Source organism: Ranitomeya imitator, chromosome 1 (assembly GCF_032444005.1).
Source record: "Ranitomeya imitator isolate aRanImi1 chromosome 1, aRanImi1.pri, whole genome shotgun sequence".
NCBI classification, from domain to species: domain Eukaryota; kingdom Metazoa; phylum Chordata; class Amphibia; order Anura; family Dendrobatidae; genus Ranitomeya; species Ranitomeya imitator.
The window spans coordinates 681,894,117-681,916,671 of record NC_091282.1 but is presented as its reverse complement, the minus strand read 5'-3'; the positions used below and the strand labels follow the sequence as shown (position 1 = coordinate 681,916,671).

The 22,555-nt window shown below is 43.1% G+C and overlaps 1 protein-coding gene across 1 annotated transcript in view; it reads right to left on the bottom strand.

Moving 5' to 3' along the window:
* The window catches only part of PLEKHG3 (pleckstrin homology and RhoGEF domain containing G3), a 58,330-nt gene that overhangs the window by 14,016 nt on the left and 21,759 nt on the right, over positions 1-22,555 (bottom strand). The window contains exons 5-16 of the mRNA XM_069730140.1: positions 21,722-21,768; positions 13,705-13,855; positions 12,282-12,413; positions 12,021-12,203; positions 11,245-11,337; positions 7,497-7,583; positions 5,720-5,753; positions 5,399-5,494; positions 4,322-4,326; positions 3,003-3,009; positions 2,670-2,696; positions 1,198-1,208 (exon numbers count right to left, since the gene is read on the bottom strand). Of these exons, the coding sequence (XP_069586241.1) occupies positions 1,198-1,208; positions 2,670-2,696; positions 3,003-3,009; positions 4,322-4,326; positions 5,399-5,494; positions 5,720-5,753; positions 7,497-7,583; positions 11,245-11,337; positions 12,021-12,203; positions 12,282-12,413; positions 13,705-13,855; positions 21,722-21,768 (873 nt within the window). The remainder of the gene's footprint in view (positions 1-1,197; positions 1,209-2,669; positions 2,697-3,002; positions 3,010-4,321; positions 4,327-5,398; positions 5,495-5,719; positions 5,754-7,496; positions 7,584-11,244; positions 11,338-12,020; positions 12,204-12,281; positions 12,414-13,704; positions 13,856-21,721; positions 21,769-22,555) is intronic.

Sequence of the window (22,555 nt, the reverse complement as noted above, 5' to 3'; positions counted from 1 at the left end):
ATAAGCCTTTTACTGGAGAGTCAGGATGGATTTGTGAGTAGCACCTGCATTTATTTATTTTTTGAACTTTTTATTGGTACTGTTTTGGGGTATATACAATTTATAGATTAGCTTTACAGTCTGAATGGCATGTGATCTTCAATATAGCAGAGTGGGGCTTTTCTTTTTTTTTAAATAAACAATTTTACATTTTTTTAGTCCCCCTTGGGGACTAGATGTCTCTCGCAGAGATTGTTTTAAATTAAAGGGGGAGTTACCAGTTTGAGACATGTAGATCAGGAGAGCAGACTGTCAGTCATTACATGTCTCATGCCTTCTTTAATTGAAAATAAGCTCGTTAACATCTCTTTAAGATGTTGACATGCCAGGCAGTATATACTAACAGGAGGTCTGACTTGGCTAATAAAATATCATCTACGGGTATGTGTTAAATACTTAGAATAATAATAAAAGCATAAAAATAAAAATACCGAAACTACTTGAACTGTATGACCACTATAAAATAATGTATTAAGAAGGGCTACCGTACAAATATTGGAACTCTACTGTAGAAAAAAATATATGTGAGAGCACAGAAGTCGGTATACGAAGAATGATATGATAACAATACAAAAAAGCTAGTCTAACACACAGACTGGAAAATTACTTGTGAAAGTTTAGGCATGCCATGATATAGTTTCCTTATTTGACAAGCTTTGTATATAAATATAGCATTGATTTTAACGGAAATTTATACACACAACCAATATGTATTCATAGACACCAATCATAAAGATAGAGGTGCCCTCATATACATTTGATCTTAGCAAAACACATCTGAAATGTGTTTTGTGAGATTACAAAAAAAAAAAAAAAACTCAAAAACTATGATTTTGTGATACTCTGTCATGGGATGTTGTCTGTCTGTGTATGTGAGTCCACCCAGTGGTTGCGATGGAAATTGCAGCCTGTCGAAGGTTTTGTTTGCATGTTGCGGTACTGTTTTGAATTTATTTTGCAAAAAATTGGGAGTAAATAACGAAGTTTAAGGAAAGGGTAGACACATCAGTACTTTTTATGAGTCCGCGTGCAACCTTGATGCATTCCAGTGTCTTTTTTGGTAGAGATTATTAAAAAATGCAGGAAAATCTCCACTTTTTTATATAAAATCACAGCACGGGATTAGACAACATAAAAATATTATAAAGGATATCTTACCTTTAAACCCACTGGATATTTAAAAGCCAGAAAGAAAAAGAAAAGAAATACATGTTAGAGTATTTCATATGCCAATAGGTATAATTACAATAAAACTTTACTTTATGAAGTGCTGGTTTTCATCATTCGGTTCATACGCAATGTTTAGAAATACTTTCAGATTTAATAGATAACATAAAACCATAAAAATATTTAATAAGTAAAAAGGTCCATATCTCTGGAACCGAAAGGAGGATATACCATATATAACCGAGTATAAGCCAAGATTTTCATCCCATTTTTTTAGGCTGAAAGTGCCCATCTTGGCTTATACTCGAGTCATTGTCCCAGGGGGTCGGCGGGGAAGGGGGAGCGGCAGCTGTCACATATTCACCTGGTCCCTGCATCTCCGATGGTCTCCAGGCGCCGGCAGCTCTTCCTGTGTTCAGCAGTCACGTGGTACCGCTCATTAAAGTAATGAATATGGACGCGATTCCACTCCCATAGGGGTCGAGCCACATATTCATTACTTTAATCAGCGGTACCAGTGACTGCTGAACACAGGAACAAGCTGCAGGCGCCACCGCATCGGAGAAGGAGGAACTGCGCCGGGAGGGTGAGTATGACGGGGGAGGGTGAGCATTGCGATATTCACCTGTCCCCGTTCCCCCGCCGGGTTCAGTCTTCCGCGTCCTCTGGCTGTGACGTTCAGGTCAGAGGGCGTGATGACATGGTAAGTGCGCGCCCTCTGCCTGAACACTCACTGCAGAGACCTGGAAGACACAGTGGCGCGCGGCGGTGGAACGGGGACAGGTGAATATCCCAAGTGACGGTGTCCCCGCCTACTCAGGACAAGAGGTGAATATGTCATATTTTTTTTTTAATTGCAGCAGCAGCATATGGGGCAAATGTTTCTATGGAGCATCTTATGGGGCCATAATCAACCTTTGTGCAGCATTATATGGGGCCCATTTTCTATGGAGCATCTTATGGGGCCATAATCAACCTTTATGCAGCATTATATAGGGCATATTTTATTATGGAGCATCTTATGGGGCCCATCATAAACTGTATGGAGCATTATATGGGGCTCCTGATTCAATATGGATATTCAAAAACCCTTAACCTACTGAACTCTCTATTATTATTTTTATTGCTATCTATTTTTATTTTTGAAATTCACCGGTAGCTGCTGCATTCCCCACCCTAGGCTTATACTCGAGTCAATAAGTTTTCCCAGTTTTTTGTGGCAAAATTAGGGGGGTCGGCTTATACTCGAGTATATACGGGGGGGGGAAAACCCACAAAATTTTGAAGGAAAAAGTGGGAATAAAATAACAGCAAAAACTGGCCAATTTTGACCTACTGTCTGATCCTTTTTAAGTATGAGTTGACCGTTTCCCTGTTTTCCTAAAGACTAATTCTCATTTCATACATTATAAATATTTCAGATTCCTGTCTTACACATATAATTCATGAGATCTTAATCTTACCATTCTCATCCTCATGCTTTAATAAATCTACAGGAGAAAAAAAAAAAGATATAAGTATAAAAAAAAGGCTAAAACATTCACCCCACCTAATAGATTAAAAGGAACCTGTCACCCCCAAAATCGAAGGTGAGCTAAGCTCACAAGCATCAGGGGCTTATCTACAGCATTTTGTAATGCTGTAGATAAGCCCCCGATGTATCCTAAAAGATGAGAAAAAGAGGTTAGATTATACTCACCCAGGGGCGGTCCCAATCCCGGTACGGTCCGATGGGTGTCGCAGTCCGGTCCGGCACCTCCCATCTTCATCAGATGACGTCCTCTTCTTGTATTCACGCTGCGTCTTCGGTGCACTTTTTCTGCCCTGTTGAGGGCAGAGCAAAGTACTGCAGTGCACAGGCGCCGGACCTCTCTGACCTTTCCCGGCGCCGGAGCGTGAAGACAAGAAGAGGACGTCATCGTAAGAAGATGGGAGGCCCCGGACCGCAACGCCCACCGCAGCGGGATCCCCCTGGGTGAGTATAATCTAACCTCTTTTTCTCATCTTTCAGGATACATCGGGGGTTTATCTACAGCATTCCAGAATGCTGTAGATAAGCCCCTGATGCCGGTGGGCTTAGCTCACCTACGATTTTGGGGATGACAGTTTCCCTTTAAGCATGACTCCCAAGTTCTGAAACATTTGTTTTAAAATGTGCTTCTTTATTTGCATCCTGGAGCTTTTCTTCAATGTACGAGACTATACATAGTGATTTCATGAGTGGGATTATTAAAATTCTACCAAAGATAAAATAACCTGTGTTCGATTGTGTAACAAATATATTCCAGTGGGATCGCACTCTAATGGAATATTACAAAAATTCGAAAAAGTAAAAAAAAATGTTTTATAATTCGCTTCTGCGACGATCAACTATAAAAGACCATCAAAAGGTTAGCAAATAAAATAATAAAAATACTCATACTCACCTTACCGCTCACCTCTCCTGCCCCTCCGCTCTGCACCAACCCTCGACCGTTTATCGGTGCATCTTCTTATTGCCGTTGCTGAGTTATGATACCCTGGACCACATCAGACCAGGCTGAGACTTCAGGCTCTGATGAGACTCATAACACTTTGGAGTGTTCATGAACAAGGTCACGGCGCGCGTCGGGACCTTATGCAACATCCTGGTCTAGAGTGACGAGGCCCAGAAATTCCATGATAAGAAGATGCACTGAGGATCAGAGAAGGGATGGTGAAGAGCTGAGGGCCCAAAGAGGTAAGTTGTAAGGGAGTATGGATTTTTTTTTCCCCATTTTCTACATTGTAAGATTATTATGCTCTGCAGTCTGGAGTGCATAATAAGAGACATTAAATTCACAGAGAATAACTTTGCTGCAAATCAAATTTTCCAGGAAAATCTGTGTGATTTAGTAGATCTGCTCATCTCTAGTCACTATACTTTCTGGTAACTTTACAAATTATACGTGTGAATTGAGAGACTATTTCTGGTCATTAAATGACTTGTATCCAGCAGATTTTGCAGTATTCCTCCTGCAGTAGAGTCTAAGGGGTAACGTTTCTCATTGTAGAGAGTGACAAGCCAAGCCTGCCATGTAAGAGTGAGGAGACTTATAGGCAATGCATGCTCTTCTGGGAAATTAAATAAGCAAACTGGCTCTTCAGAGAGGACTACAGTAGTACTTGGCTTTTATCCAAGTCAAACGCCAACGTTTTTAAAAAGTCAATATTGACTTTCTTGATCACTGTTTCCAATAGGTGGCGCAAGAGTTCTAGTCTTTGACCTTGGGCACTAGAAGTGATAGGCTATGTGCACACGTTGTGGATTTTGCGGCGGATCCGCAGCGGATTGGCCGCTGTGGATTCGCAGCAGCTTTCCCTGAGTTTACAGTACCATATTAAACTTATGGAAAACAAAATCCGCAGTGCACATGCTGCGGAAAAAAATAGTGTGGAAACGTAGCGTTGTTTATTCCGCATCATGTCAATTCTTTGTGTGGATTCCGCAGCGGTTTACACCTGCTCCATAATAGGAATCCGCAGGTCTAAAACCACAGGTGGAGTCTGCACAAAATCCGCAAAAAAAAAAAATCGCCTTAGCGGTTTCTCTTTGTGCCTTTTTACCTTTTTATCCCTGCAGCTTCTCCCTCTCCCCTATTCATAGAGTTTTATAGCAACAGATGTAATTTGATCCCTCAGTGCAGACAGATTGGAGCCCTAAATAGTTTTGAGTTATGGATTCTTACTAGAGCAGCAGGTTACAACAGCTTGTAAAAAAAAAAAAAAAAAAAGAATGAACTAGGCAGTTAAAACAGCACTCTCGGCACGGTGTTTCAGAGAATATGAGAACTGAGAATATTGCAAAGATTCATAACTTTGCATGCAAAGGATGATCATTAAGTAATTTAGTTACTCTTAACAAAATACAGAGAATTTAATTGCAAATTACTTGTATGTGAATATAACCTGAGGATTACAATATAGAACTTAGACGGACAGACTAGACTTTCCTAAACTTTAGTTTCTTCTTTTCTTAATGGAAGGCATTAAATGTTTAATTTGGTTTTAGCTAAAGGAAGAAGTAGGGGTTCATCCTATAGTTCCCCGAGGTTAGCCCAAGAGGGGCCTGCAAATCCCTTTTTAGGAAAGAATATGAACTTTTTCCAAAGTAATCTCCATAGTGAAGGAAAAAAAGGTTGTAGGACAGGGTCTGTAGGAACATGCATCATACCAGACTGCCGGCGTCCTGACAGATGCGAGATCATTGGATCAATCGCCGACATGGTTTTCTTTACTCTTTCTGGGCTGTATCTATAACGTCCTGGATCTGGGAAGAAGAACACATCGTTGCTGGAAACACCACATATTGCACTTAAGTGCTGTGCCATTTGCATTCACAATTTAAGCTATTTTAAAACTGGGCAGATATTTGCAAATCAGGACTACTGAGCATTTAGTACATGGAAATGGTGGCAATATGGTATAAAATATTGGAATCAACAAAATGCTAAAAAGTCAGAATTTAGTTTTTTTTTTTTTTTTTAACACTTACACACAGCATCCATCTCTAGAATCGCTTCTTTGGCCTAAAATAAAATAAGGATTCTATTATTAAAAATTTACCAATGACTAGAAATTCTATTTATCCTACTGCTGATCAGATTGTACAGGAGGGAGTAAACCATTGCTAATTATTTTATACCTCCAGGGACAACTTATGACAGTGGAGCAAAACAGACCTCTAGGACTGTCAGAAACCTCTGCTTCAGAAAGGATATCTTGGATATATGTGCCACAAGCCACTCACTGGCAGATTCCAGAGGAGCCACACGACCTTCACCCTTTAACTACTGTATGGGGATCTGGTCTTATAACGGGGGCCACTGGATTGCTTCCACGAAAGGGCTGCCATCCGGAGGAGCAAGCCAGAGGAAAGAGGTAGTTATGTAAAGTCAATATTGAGAAACTACGTCAAGGACAAAATCAACAGACAAGTGAATGGTAAAAACTGGCAGATAGTTACGGTCTGCTGGAGCAAAACACAAATGTATCAGAAAGGGACAGCTACTCTCAGCAAAGTAGATTCTAAACACAGGAGTTGGCCAAATTCACGGTTGGTCAACTGCTAACAGTCTGTCCAGCATACACCAGAGATGTTTCCACCTCTACACTTAGAAACCTAATGAGGCAGCTCAGCTGCAAAGTCTGGATAGGAGAATGGGAGTGACCAGTCCTTCTCAGGTCTTCCAGTCATTCCTAAAACTCAGACCCAAAATGCAGGTCTATTAAAATATCTCTCAATATTATCTGTGCTGGAGCCTTCATCTCTGGGTCCTTCATCTCTGAGGCTAACCACCTCTGTCACAAATACCTCCCATCCAGGACTTCCAGGCCTGCAACCTTACTATATACGCTAGATCGATGGACAGAAAGCTAGATAGACTGGAGCAAGTTCAGAGAAGAGCTACCAGGATGGTGAGCTGACTGCAAAGTATGTCCTACGAGGAACGGTTAAAGGATCTGGGAATGTTTAGCTTGCAAAAGAGAAGGCTAAGAGGAGACTTAATAGCTGTACACAAATATCTGAAGGGCTGTCACAGTGTGGAGGGATCATCCTTATTCTCATTTGCACAAGGAAAGACTAGAAGCAATGGGATGAAACTGACAGGGAGAAGATACAGATTAGATATTAGAAAAAACATTTTGACAGTGAGGGTGATCAATGAGTGGAACAGGTTGCCACAAGAGGTGGGGAGTTTTCTTTCCATGGAAGTTCTCAGACAGAGGCTGGACAGACATCTGTCTGGGATGATTTAGTGAATGCTGTATTGAGCAGGAGGTTGGACACCATGACCCTGGAGGTCCCTTCCAACTCTAACATCCTATGACGGACAGAGAGCTAGATGGATAGACCGATAGACAGATTGTCTATCCCAGATATTAAGTGACCTGGTGTAGTGTCAAGAGTGATATCTGACACACCCGTATTGTTGCTGGTGAACCATTACACACTTAGATCTAAAAGGCAATTATGACAATATTTAAGGTCCAAAGTTATTTTTCACGTTCATTTAGTTCTCTTAATTTTATTGAATAAAGAAACAGCACAAATTTAATATCTTCCCTATAGAAATATCTGTATGAACAGTATATGCATATACGAATAGTGAAGAGAATGAGCCAGGTAATATAAGCTACCATACTAAATAAAAACGTAAAAGAAAATGCCTTTATACTAGTCTAATATGCTTCTTAAAGATTCTCATTGTTGGTGTTCTCTTTACAAATATCAAGAAAATAATACAATAAATGACTCAACACATCCCTACCTTTTGGGGAATAATAGCGTGATGGTTCTCTAGTATAAGTTTCTTTATGTGATGGGTCCATAAGCGTTTCTCTTCCACCGTTTTAGCCTATTTAAAGAAAAAAAAAATGACCATTAAAATGGACGTACGGTTAGGATTTCAGATCTGCAGCATGTCATTTTTAACTGTGGATTTTCACAGCTGATTTGATCCCTTCTAATGTGTAGGGTGAAAACAAAATCCGCCCCCTATTTTTTTGTCTAACGCCTGGAAGTTCCCTTACCTTAGCTATACATCTTCCAAATAGCAGCAGTTCACAGGTAGAAAAGCTAGATAGAAAACAGGCAGCAAGAGCAAAAATAGCGACTAAAGGGTATTTTTTTGTTTCCTATTATTTCTATTATAACTGACATGCGCATATTGTATCATGGGACAATAGCATTCTCAATATGGCACCAATTCAAAGGGGAGGCATAATAAATGTGTGCATGCCTAATTTTTTATCTTTAAAGGGAATGTGTCACCAAGTTTTTGCACCTAATTTAAGACCAGCAAAATGTAGGGGCAAAGGCCCTGGTTCCAGCGATGTGTCACTTTCTGGGCTGCTTAGTGTAATTTTGATAAAATCACTGTTTAGTCATTAGGAAAATAATCATTAGAGGACTAGTAAACTGCTGCCAGGTAGTCCAAGCACGCCTCCTGCACTGATTGGCTGCTTTCTGTGTGCACAGGCAGGAAGCTGCCAATCAGAGGTGTAGGCGGAGTTATTTAGATTTCAGCATTCTAATAAATAGTAGATCTGCACCAGGTATAACTGTGATTTTATCAAAATGACAGCAAGCAGCACAGTAAGTGATACATCACTGGAATCAGGGTCGTTTTTCCTACATTATGCTACTGTCAGATTGGGTAGCAAAAACCTGGTGACAAATCCCCTTTAATTCTTTCCGTTTTTCTTCTGAACGGAAGTAAAAAGGTGCTTCCCGCAGGATTCGGAACCTGGTGCTTTAATTTGGTAAAATGAAGTTTTAGGGAAAAGTACATCATTAGTTTGGCCCTTTGTCATATCATTACAAGGCATCCTGATCTAGTGAATAGCAAGCAGAGTGCAATTAAAAGCAATCAAAGTGCTGACTTTAAAGGCGTTTTCCGACTATATACATTTATAACCCTTCACCAGGGTAGGTGATAAATGTATGATCCCTGGGGATCAGACTACTGAGACCTCTGCAGATGCCAGGACCAGTGTTATGATCTGGTGGTTTAGGAGCAACATGGGACGAGCTCTGAAGGAAGTGGTACCTGTACTGACCACAGTCCCTAAGCTCAACACAACACTAGAAGTAGCCGTGGGATGCTCCTAACACTCCCTAGGCACCTCGTCACAGCCTGAGAACTAACTACCCCTAAAGATAGAAACAGGAAAACTATCTTGCCTCAGAGAAAATCCCCAAAGGATAGATAGCCCCCCACAAGTAATGACTGTGAGTGGAGAGGGAAAAGACATACACAAAATTAAACCAGGATGAGCACAGGAGGCCAGTCTAGCTAAATAGATAGGACAGGATGGAATACTGTGCGGTCAGTATAAAACACTACAAAAAATCCACACAGAGTTTACAAAAATCTCCACACCTGACTAAAGGTGTGGAGGGTAAATCTGCTTCCCAGAGCTTCCAGCAACACAGAATTAATTCATACTGACAAGCTGGACAAACATAGAAAGCACAGAACGGATAAGTCCACAACCTGTGGACAGAAAAGAGCAAGCAAGGACTTAGCTTTGCTGAACTGGTCAGGATAACAGGGAAATCCAAAGAGCTGTGAATCCAACCAGGAACCATTGACAAGTGGCACAAGCTGAAGGAAAGAGCCAGGCTAAATAGCTGAGCAGAATAGACAATCAGTGGAAGCAGCTGCTGACAGCTAAATCCAAGGAGCAGCCACTCCACTTAAAACCACCGGAGGGAGCCCAAGAGCAGAATTCACAAAAGTGCCACTTACAACCACCGGAGGGAGCCCAAGAGCGGAATTCACAACAGACCAGGTCCCAAAGTCCCTGTGGGAGTGTTAGCATAGCCACCACTCAAATCCTTTTTATCAGACCGACATGACATCCATCTCCATCAAGCCACTATCTGACTTGCATCTTCTATCATTAAATATACATTTCCATGCATCCTGTATACATACATATGTAGCAAAGTTTACCTTAAAGACAAGAGATCACTGGAATAAGATCACATAAAGTTTAATTTCACATAGCCCCTAACCTGGCATTAGTCAATAGCTTTTGCAATTTTCATGCTCTTAGAGCTATGTTCACACCCAGTGTTTTTGCTGCATTCTTTTCTGCATATTTAAAAAAGGCTGCAGTTTTCAAATTCAGTCAGGAAAAAAAAACATAACCGTGTGCATGAGATTTCTGAAATCTCATTGCTTTTGCTGGTACTGTAAAACGCAGCTTTTAATTTTCGTTAAAAAAAACCACAGCATGCGAGCACAGCCTAAAAAAGATAACTTTCTGTGACAAGTTACCAAAATGGAGTCTTATTTGTCAAGTTAAACTTGGCTACATCTGTATATAAACGTCAACTGTTCCTGAAACGAGTTCCACAGCTGGTGAAGACTATGCTACATAATCTCCCACACAGCAGAATGTCGGACATTATCGAGGACTGAGCAGTGTTGCTGTGCACCTAGCTACCAGGTGAGGAAGTAAGAGACATACTATAAGAAGCAGTGTCTTTCTGAGTCTGAATTTCTGCTCATACTCCTCTTTCTATAAGCAGGAGCTGTAACCTGATCCTTTAGTAAACTCGCAATTCTGTCTCAATGTAGTAGAGGATAACGATATCACGTTGAACAGGCTGCGTTGATGAGAAGGACTTTTATGTTGCAAAATGGTTCTTTATTGTCCCAATGTGTTTCGGTGACATTGTCAAGGTAAAAAAAACAAAAACATTTTTTATCGTCAGATAGCCAATGGTTCGGCATCAAAACGGGTTAGACAATGAAGAACCATTTTGGAACGCAAAAGGCATCTCATTAATCGCAGAGCAGCCCATTCATCGCAATGTTGTCCTCCTCTAACATTCATAATCAGAAAAAAAGTTTTTCTCCCCTAGCCACTGAGACACAGGAGCTGTCACACTTGCCTACAGATTGTTGTACCTTCACACAACACCACTAGGTGAATGACACCGCCGCTTTTCACTAGGCTTACCGGGCGATATAGCTCGGTGTGTGTGCCTTTTGAGCTCCAAACAGTTATTCAGTCTCATTATAGAAAGATATTAGCAGCAAACCACAAGTGAGTAACTTTAAGCAAGTCTTGTGGCTGTCCTCATGATGAAGTCGGATGAAATTGGTTATTATCAGTAGCGCAGTTAACCCATTTCTTTCCACCATTGTTTCTCATCTGTTTTTCCCACTTTAAGCTACTTTAGTATCAGGGGAGAACCACCTTGGATCTTATTATTATCGATCGCCGGATAAGGCTATTATTTCTCCAGCCTCCTTTACTTATGCCTGCTAAGATGAGAAAGAAGGATTTTTTTTACTACCGGTGGAAAGTGTGTTTAAAAGGGCTGACTCTGTTAACATCCAGATTTTAGACTAAGGGTTAAACAAGCCTCATCTCCTGAAGACAGATTTCTTTTAAAATAAACACAATCTTTCACCTATTTGTGCGTCAGACTCATCTAATTTTCCATAGACACAATATTCTACCTCCATTCATGTACAACTGCTGAGTGATCCCACCTACTTGGACATTGTGCTGCTGTTTGCTGTTCTTATAGTGTGTTAAGGTAAAGCAGATGGAGTCTCTTGTGCTCTCGATCAGCATCAAGTGTGAACACTAGAAAAGAAATAAACAGCTAGTCGTTAATAAGTTCAACATAACACTTAAAGTGTTATCTGTCACCAGGCGTTTGCTACCCCATCTTGGAGAAGCATGATGTAGGGGAAAAGACCCTGATTCCAGCGATGTGTCACTTACTGAGCTGCTTGCTGAAGTTTTGATAAAATCCCTGTTTTCACTGTTGCAGATCTAGCAGTTCTCGGAATGTTGAGCTCCGTAAAACCCCGCCGACACCATTGATTGGTAGCTTTTTGCTTATGTACAGAGAAAACTGCCAATCAGTGATGGGGACAGGGTTATACTCTTAAATGTGGAAGACTACATGACTACTAGTCCTCTAGTGAAAAAAAAATATCACAGTTTTATCAACAGGAGATTATCAAAATTACAGCAAGCAGCCTAGTAAGTGACAGATTGCTGGATGTTATGCTTAAGAAAGCCATTTTTAAGGCTCAGAAGGCAGGAAATACAATCCTTCCTGCATATTTAGGGTGGGTTTTGTGTTCAGTAATGTGACAAAAAAATCATTTAAACTTTTTTATTAATGCTACCTAGGTCAGATCAGCGTAAAAAAAGAAATAAAACTATACATCTATAATAATGTACTTTTTTCTTGTATTAGTTTTCTTTTTTTCCCCAAGAGATCCCCTATAACGATTTTACTACAAACTTGTGCTCACCGGAATATGGGTTTTATAAATGTAATGGTCCCCACGTTTTTTTGTGATAAGTAAGACCTTGTCGAACAAGAAAAATGTCCTGTCACTGCGAGCGCGCTGTACACGGAAGGTCCCCTCCAGGACCAGCTCTCCATACGTCGTCAGGTCCTGGCCATTCCAATTCAGCAGCAAAGACTGAATCTCCTATTAAACAATATCAAACATGTCACATCAACGCTTGGGGGCGAGATTCCTATAGATTCCTAATGTTATACTTATTACCTGCTGTCGCACCGCATGCTCATGCTTTCTCTTCATATCATTGATGTACCAGGCAACTCCTGTCATGGTCTCTATGGCCTCCTCTACCACCTCGTATCCTTCTTTATCTATATCAAAATGTTTTGCTATTTCCTAAATGTGTACAAATGAATGAAAAGAGGAATCAATCAAGCAAAAAATTTAAAAAAAAAAACAACATAAATATAAATAAATAAATATAAACTTTTTCCAAACAAAAGCAGTCCACATGGTTTATTATGGCATCATAAACCACAGAAATACGAACAACCAGCAAACAGTCTTTATATCACAGTATACAGCTTTTAAACACGCCGAACCTCTGTGTCCAGTTATCATGGGTGACCGCACGCCATACAGTTCATTAATGTCCATGGAGCACAACAGGCACCAACATACGACATTACGGTTGTAGCAACTAAACACGCTGGTCCTCTCCTGACCAGTTGCCGTGGGTTACCACACAGTTCATAACACAAGCACCAGTAGTCCGTATCGGGAGCTCCTGCTCCACCTGCTGACTCCTTGTCAGACCTCTGGGTAAACTGCCTCACAGGAATCACCAACTTGCCTGTGCGGCATATCTTAGTCCAGACCCACCGATGGGGAAGCTACCGCCAACAGTTTCACTGTGCGCTTTTCAGGGATCCGGTCCTACTCCCAGGACCTCCCAAAACACAAGGGTGTGGCCTGTCCAGGTGCTATTCAGGACTCCGTCCAACACCCCAGGCATGTGACCTGTCCGGGTGCTATTCAGGACGGTAGTCCAACACCCCAGGCCACCAGGTCTGAAGCCCTACCATGTGCTCTTCAGGAAGCCTCCTCCAAGGTCTTCCAACACAGGCTTCAAACAGGAAACTCACAGGACATACGATATGACCCACACCCTGGTCACATTATATATCCTTAACCACTCCCCTGGGTGGGAGTGTGGGTGTGTGGCTAGTTTGTCCCGCCCATCTCACATAACTAGCCCTGCCAACCTCCCATTATAAAGATACAGCATGCACTTGTGGGACTATAGGACCCAGAACACCACATCGCTTCAGGCTGGCAGCGCAGAGTCCCCTCCTCTGCGACACATATATCAGCCATTCACCACAATGCCAGACTTTGTCACATCATCACATCCATGCATGCAACTGCCATGCACTCTCACAGCCTCAATACGCTTCCGTGCTTATACTGGGGAGACCATGCAGCGCCCCCTACTTGTTATAGGGGTCACTGCATCACAATATATATATATACATATATATACACACACATAAACACACACACATATATGCATAAATACACACACACATGCACACACACACACACATATATGTACACACAGATATATGTATATATACACAAACTCACACACAAGTATATACAGTATCTCCTATATGAGTCATGTTACCTGCAACAGGAGATGATATTTTAGTATCCTCTGGACTGGTTTTAATAGATAGGACCCCAAGGGAAGGCTGTGTTTGAGCATCTCCTGCCTCTCTCGAAAAAATTTGGCCAAGACTTTGTTCCTCATACATTCAGTAAGGGTAGCCACGGAGCTGAAACAAAAGAAGCAGGATTTTAAAGAAACCATGGACAGCACTCATTTATTCTATTACCCATATTTTATTTTTAGAGCAATGTAAAGGCGATCCGGAATCAGGCTGATCTCTAAGCAGAAGGCATTGCAGTAGCTCTGGATATTACAATTACTTGTGACCAGATACTATTATATTGTTTTTGCTACCACAAGGGATCACTTAAAAACATTTTAACTTGTGTTCTTTTTTCTGTAGAAATTACTTTTCATATATTGAACATATGTTTTATTTTGACAGGGGCAGGGCTACAATTTGGATTAATAGGCCATATTCACACGTTCCTTTTTGTCCCGCGGGTTCTCCCGCAGCGGATTTGATAAATCTGCAGGGCAAACCCGCTGCGGTTATCCCTGCAGATTTATCGCGGTTTGTCCTGCGGGTTCCGCTGCGGGATTTTACCCCTACTATTGAAGCTGCATATGCAGCACCAATACATAGTAACATAGTTAGTAAGGCCGAAAAAAGACATTTGTCCATCCAGTTCAGCCTATATTCCATTATAATAAATACCCAGATCTACGTCCTTCTACAGAACCTAATAATTGTATGATACAATATTGTTCTGCTCCAGGAAGACATCCAGGCCTCTCTTGAACCCCTCGACTGAGTTCGCCATCACCACCTCCTCAGGCAAGCAATTCCAGATTCTCACTGCCCTAACAGTAAAGAATCCTCTTCTATGTTGGTGGAAAAACCTTCTCTCCTCCAGACGCAAAGAATGCCCCCTTGTGCCCTTCACCTTCCTTGGTATAAACAGATCCTCAGCGAGATATTTGTATTGTCCCCTTATATACTTATACATGGTTATTAGATCGCCCCTCAGTCGTCTTTTTTCTAGACTAAATAATCCTAATTTCGCTAATCTATCTGGGTATTGTAGTTCTCCCATCCCCTTTATTCATTTTGTTGCCCTCCTTTGTACTCTCTCTAGTTCCATTATATCCTTCCTGAGCACCGGTGCCCAAAACTGGACACAGTACTCCATGTGCGGTCTAACTAGGGATTTGTACAGAGGCAGTATAATGCTCTCATCATGTGTATCCAGACCTCTTTTAATGCACCCCATGATCCTGTTTGCCTTGGCAGCTGCTGCCTGGCACTGGCTGCTCCAGGTAAGTTTATCATTAACTAGGATCCCCAAGTCCTTCTCCCTGTCAGATTTACCCAGTGGTTTCCCGTTCAGTGTGTAATGGTGATATTGATTCCCTCTTCCCATGTGTATAACCTTACATTTATCATTGTTAAACCTCATCTGCCACCTTTCAGCCCAAGTTTCCAACTTATCCAGATCCATCTGTAGCAGAATACTATCTTCTCTTGTATTAACTGCTTTACATAGTTTTGTATCATCTGCAAATATCGATATTTTACTGTGTAAACCTTCTACCAGATCATTAATGAATATGTTGAAGAGAACAGGTCCCAATACTGACCCCTGCGGTACCCCACTGGTCACAGCGACCCAGTTAGAGACTATACCATTTATAACCACCCTCTGCTTTCTATCACTAAGCCAGTTACTAACCCATTTACACACATTTTCCCCCAGACCAAGCATTCTCATTTTGTGTACCAACCTCTTGTGCGGCACGGTATCAAACGCTTTGGAAAAATCGAGATATACCACGTCCAATGACTCACCGTGGTCCAGCCTATAGCTTACCTCTTCATAAAAACTGATTAGATTGGTTTGGTTTGACAGGAGCGATTTCTCATAAACCCATGCTGATATGGAGTTAAACAGTTATTCTCATTGAGATAATCCAGAATAACATCCCTCAGAAACCCTTCAAATATTTTACCAACAATAGAGGTTAGACTTACTGGCCTATAATTTCCAGGTTCACTTTTAGAGCCCTTTTTGAATATTGGCACCACATTTGCTATGCGCCAGTCCTGCGGAACAGACCCTGTCGCTATAGAGTCACTAAAAATAAGAAATAATGGTTTATCTATTACATTACTTAGTTCTCTTAGTACTCGTGGGTGTATGCCATCCGGACCCGGAGATTTATCTATTTTAACCCTGCTGTTCTGTTCGGTCTGGGGAGACCTATTTTGAACTTTGGTATTTTTGGGGGTGTTCAAGATGCGGTTCTGAAACTTGTGGTTGATTGACTTAAATGAGGATGGGTCGGTCGGCCACGGGTTTCAGAGCCGCATCTTGAATATTTTAAAGAATATTGAAGTTCAAAGTCGGTCATTTTTGACCAACAGAACAGCAGGGTTAATCTTATTTAGCCGGTTTCGCACCTCTTCTTGGGTTAGATTGGTGACCCTTAATATAGGGTTTTCATTGTTTCTTGGGATTTCACCTAGCATTTCATTTTCCACCGTGAATACCGTGGAGAAGAAGGTGTTTAATATGTTAGCTTTTTCCTCGTCATCTACAACCATTCTTTCCTCACTATTTTTTAAGGGACCTACATTTTCAGTTTTTATTCTTTTACTATTGATATAGTTGAAGAACAGTTTGGGATTCGTTTTACTCTCCTTAGCAATGTGCTTCTCTGTTTCCTTTTTGGCAGCTTTAATTAGTTTTTTAGATAAAGTATTTTTCTCCCTATAGTTTTTTAGAGCTTCAATGGTGCCATCCTGCTTTAGTAGTGCAAATGCTTTCTTTTTACTGTTAATTGCCTGTCTTACTTCTTTGTTTAGCCACATTGGGTTTTTCCTATTTCTAGTCCTTTTATTCCCACAAGGTATAAACCGCTTACACTGCCTATTTAGGATGTTCTTAAACATTTCCCATTTATTATCTGTATTCTCATTTCTGAGGATATTGTCCCAGTCTACCAGATTAAGGGCATCTCTAAGCTGTTCAAACTTTGCCTTCCTAAAGTTCAATGTTTTTGTGACTCCCTGACAAGTCCCCCTAGTGAAAGACAGGTGAAACTGTACAATATTGTGGTCGCTATTTCCTAAATGCCCAACCACCTGCAGATTTGTTATTCTGTCAGGTCTATTAGATAGTATTAGGTCTAAAAGTGCAATAGTAATGTTAAAAATAATAAAATCATGATGATATACTCACCCTCTGACGTCCCGATCTCCTGGGCGCTGCAGGCGGCGGTCCGGTTCCAAAGATGCTGTGCGACCAGGACCTTCATGACGTCACGGTCATGTGACCGCGACGTCACCGAAGGTCCTGGTCGCATAGCAAACCTGAGACCGGACGGCCGCGTGCAGCGCTGAGACTTCCGAGGGTGAGTATAACATGATTTTTTATTTTAATTCCTTTTTTTTTATACAAATATGGTTCCCGGGGCCTGGAGGAGAGTCTCCTCTCCTCCACCCCGGGTATAACCCGCACATTATCCGCATTACTTCCCGCATGGTGGGCACAGCCCCATGCGGGAAGTAAGCGGATCAATGCATTTCTATGGGTGCAGAATCGCTGCGATTCTGCACAAAGTAGTGACATGGTCCTTCTTTTTTTCTGCAGCAATTCTGCGCGGTTTTTTTCTGGTTTTTCCGCATCATGTGCACTGCGGTTTCTGTTTTCCATAGAGTAACATTGTACTGTACCCTGCATGGAAAACAGCTGCGGACCCGCAGCGGCAAAATCGCCGCGGTTCCGCAGTAAAAACCGCATAGTGTGAACATGGCCTTAGTGAGCATTTTTTATTTTTGTTTAGCTATTTTGCACTGTATGCCTTCCTTACATATACATAAAAAACCTTTGGGTGCATTTCAACATTTAAATAAATTTATTTGCAAATTTCCCCTGTATCTGGGGCTGTTATATTAGAGTCAGTTTCAGAGCAAATTCCGCCCCTTGCTTGAATAGCGGAGCAGATCTGGGGCTGCTAGGACGCAACAACTCCTGCTTCCTCCAGGCACCTGGTTAACATATGATTACTACTATGTTAGGACTTGTTTGGCATTGTATATAGAACGATCAGGAAGTCAGAGATGGTAATAAGTCATCTCTGCCTTCTCAGTGGGTAGTCTGGCTGTGTCTGACAGCCAGCTCCTGCAGCCAGACAGTCACATGCAGCGGATTACTTTGCATTGATGTTTTAGAACGTCACTGCAGAATAAGAAGTGGACCGTTCAGATGCTTAGGCTACTTTAACACTGGCGTTTTTTGCCAGACATTGCAATGCGTCGTTTATGGCAAAAAATGCATCCTGCAAAGTTGTTTGCAGGATGCGTTTTTGCCCCATAGATTAACATTAGCGACGCATTGCGACGCTTTGCCACACGTCGCAACAGTCGTGCGACGGTTGCACCGTGTTGTGGCGGACCGCCGGGAGCAAAAAAACGTTACATGTAACGTTTTTTGCTCCTGACGGACCGCTTTTTCCGACCGCGCATGCGCGGCCGGAACTCCGCCCTCACCTCCCCGCACCTCACAATGGGGCAGCGGATGCGCCGGAGAAATGCATCCGCTGCACCCGTTGTGCAGTGCGTCAAACGCTAGCGTTGGAATCTCTGCCCGACGCATTGCGACGGGGAGATTCCGACGCTAGTGTGAAAGTAGCCTTAGTACGAAAAAGTAGAAAAGCCAGCATCTGTATGTGGTAAAATCCATACATGTTTGGTTAAAAATTATATTAAACACATATTCGCCACCATAAAAGGGTTCACGCTGTTACATGTTTCAGGACGTTGTGGATTTTATTCAATTTCAACTTTTTCTGATTCAAAAAAGGGTCTGAACTTTGGATATGGGGTGAGTTGACAATTTCCTTTCTCTCCTGCCTGGACGTTTAAAGTATATAAGTGGTCAGGTAGTAGATAAGGTTAGAGCACATAATAGAAAGGACTACCGGGCCTCATTTATTAGCATGAAGAGCATGGCTAGGTAATGGGTGCACAACTGGCCCATTCCCAAATGGGCAAAAAGATATGAAAGACATTTCAAAGCATCTTTTAATCTATTCTGATTACTTCCATTTATGAGAAAGACGAAGTCAGACCTCGGCCCTCCGAAGTCAGACCTCGGCCCTCCGAAGTCAGACCTCGGCCCTCCGAAGTCAGACCTCGGCCCTCCGAAGTCAGACCTCGGCCCTCCGAAGTCAGACCTCGGCCCTCCGAAGTCAGACCTCGGCCCTCCGAAGTCAGACCTCGGCCCTCCGAAGTCAGACCTCGGCCCTCCGAAGTCAGACCTCGGCCCTCCGAAGTCAGACCTCGGCCCTCCGAAGTCAGACCTCGGCCCTCCGAAGTCAGACCTCGGCCCTCCGAAGTCAGACCTCGGCCCTCCGAAGTCAGACCTCGGCCCTCCGAAGTCAGACCTCGGCCCTCCGAAGTCAGACCTCGGCCCTCCGAAGTCAGACCTCGGCCCTCCGAAGTCAGACCTCGGCCCTCCGAAGTCAGACCTCGGCCCTCCGAAGTCAGACCTCGGCCCTCCGAAGTCAGACCTCGGCCCTCCGAAGTCAGACCTCGGCCCTCCGAAGTCAGACCTCGGCCCTCCGAAGTCAGACCTCGGCCCTCCGAAGTCAGACCTCGGCCCTCCGAAGTCAGACCTCGGCCCTCCGAAGTCAGACCTCGGCCCTCCGAAGTCAGACCTCGGCCCTCCGAAGTCAGACCTCGGCCCTCCGAAGTCAGACCTCGGCCCTCCGAAGTCAGACCTCGGCCCTCCGAAGTCAGACCTCGGCCCTCCGAAGTCAGACCTCGGCCCTCCGAAGTCAGACCTCGGCCCTCCGAAGTCAGACCTCGGCCCTCCGAAGTCAGACCTCGGCCCTCCGAAGTCAGACCTCGGCCCTCCGAAGTCAGACCTCGGCCCTCCGAAGTCAGACCTCGGCCCTCCGAAGTCAGACCTCGGCACTGACAGTCTAATAATGTAAGTATGGAGTGGGGCTTTACCCCCAACAAAAAGGAAAAATAAACAATGAAAAAACATTTTAAATGCACAATTCCTAAACAGCACAGTGGCTTGTCACATATATTTTGACTAGTGATACCAGTAGCATTGACATGTACTAATACCGCTGGCTATGCAATCATAATCTACTATATAACTGTTTAAGGGTCACTTCCGTCTTTCTGTCCTTCTGTCTTTCTGTCACAGATATTCATTGGTCGCAGCCTCTGTCTGTCATGGAATCCAAGTCGCTGATTGGTCGCGGCAAAACAGCCACGACCAATCAGCGACGGGCACAGTCCGGAAGAAAATGGCCGCTCCTTCCTCCCCGCAGTCACTGCCCGGTGCCCGCATTCTCCCCTCCAGTCACCGCTCACATAGGGTTAATGTCGGCGGTAACAGACCGCGTTATGCCGCGGGTAACTCACTCCGTTACCGCCGCTATTAACCCTGTGTGACCAAGTTTTTACTATTGATGCTGCCTATGCAGCATCAATAGTAAAAAGATCTAATGTTAAAAATAATTTAAAAAATAAAAAATTATCATATACTATATACATGCTAAGGATGGTATGCGACAAGGACCTTCCATGATGTCACGGTCATGTGACCGCGACGTCATCCCAGGCCCTGCGCGAGAAGGACCTGCCATGACGTCACGGTCATGTGACCGTGACGTCATGGAACGTCCTTCTCGCGCAGGCGCGAAGAAGCTGCAATACCATGGAACAGGCAGGGACAGCGTCAGGAGCAGGTGAGTATTTAATATTCCCCTGTCCGCGTTCCATCCGCCGGGCGCCGCTCCGTCTTCCCGTCCTCTTGCAGTGACTGTGCAGGTCAGAGGGCGCGATGACGTATTAGTGTGCGCGCTGCCCTCTGCCTGAACAGTCAGTGCGGAGAGACAGGACGCTGATGAGGAGCGACGAGAGGAGAGTATGTGATTTTTTTTTTTATTGCAACAGCAGCATTACATGTGGCACAATGCTGTATGGAGCGTCTATGGGGCCATAAAGAACTGCATGGAGCATTAAATGGGGCATCTATGGGGCCATAACTGCATGGAGCATTATATGGTACATCTATGGGGCCATAACTGCATGGAGCATTATATGGGGCATCTATGGGGCCATAATGAACTGCATGGAGCATTATATGGAGCATCTATGGGGCCATAACTGCATGGAGCATTATATGGGACATCTATGGGGCCATAACTGCAGGGAGCATTATATGGGGCATCTATGGGGCCATAATGAACTGCATGGAGCATTATATGGGGCCATAACTGCATGGAGCATTATATGGGGCATCTATGGGGCCATAACTGCATGGAGCATTATACTACGTGACTGGGCAATATACTACGTGACTGGGCAATATACTACGTGACTGGGCAATATACTACGTGACTGGGCAATATACTACGTGACTGGGCAATATACTACGTGACTGGGCAATATACTACGTGACTGGGCAATATACTACGTGACTGGGCAATATACTACGTGGCTGCGCAATATACTACGTGGCTGCGCAATATACTACGTGACTGGGCAATATACTACGTGACTGGGCAATATACTACGTGACTGGGCAATATACTACGTGGCTGGGCAATATACTACGTGGCTGGGCAATATACTACATGGCTGGGCAATATACTACGTGACTGGGCAATATACTACGTGACTGGGCAATATACTACGTGACTGGGCAATATACTACGTGGACATGCATATTCTAGAATAACCGATGAGTTAGAATCGGGCCACCATCTAGTCAATTATAATCAGCCAGAAATGGTTAATCATTAATTAGCCTTTAATCATTTGTCAATGAAAAAATTGTGATGATAATTGTATGGTGTAAACAGATCTTCATGAAGCAGCCAAGTGACGGAAGAACAAAGCGTAAAGTTCTTGTTCATCACTTAAATGCAAACCTATATATCCCAAGAGATATCCCCAGGGGGTAAAATCTCGAAGTGACGGGTATAAGATAACATATAGACTTACTTGGGATAGTTGTTACAGTACTGGGTGTAGATATCGAAGTAATGGCTCTAGACAGAAAAAGAGAAGACTGTTACACTAGAAGCATTTGTCATAAGCTAACATTATGCTTTTGTTTCATCAGTATCTCACATGTACAATATAATACTCATTAAAGCCACGGATTTGGGGGAAATCTGGAATGTTTGGACAATTGTGTGTAATTGGATGTATACAAGCTGCACTACAAATGACTGTCAGCAGCTTATCCCCGTCTTCCCATTCAATAAGCTGGCCCATGCATCTGTATAGGGAATTGGGATGTGAATTGGGAAAAAATGGTGTCTCTGAAACTCCAAATAAATGATGATAATATTTTACTGCACAGCTGTCTGTGTCACTGACATCCCATCTGGATACCAGCCGTGCCCTCAAGGAGATTTTCTCCATACTACTGCACTATATGAGGTGTATGACTTCTTAAAAGAGAATCTGTCACCAGGATATTGCTTCCCCATCTGAGAGGATCATGATGTAGTGGCAGATGCATGTAAAGAAGCTGCGGAGACACCATCACGTGTTTCTCGACGCAAGCAGTGAATAGCCAGGCCTTTCCCCGGGAAGGAACAACCACGGGAAGGGCAGCATCCTATGAAGGAAAGCCACCTATGCCAAGCATGGTATCCATCCACAGACAGCTGTTTCGGGGTTTTTGCCCCTCATCAGTGTGGAGTAGGAATCTGGCTATTAGGAGCAGTGCCTAGTAAAAAGGCTATAAAGGCACAGATGATTGGCCTCGGGGAGGCCACTGCTTGCGTCGAGAAACACGTGATGGTGTCTCCGCAGCTTCTTTACATG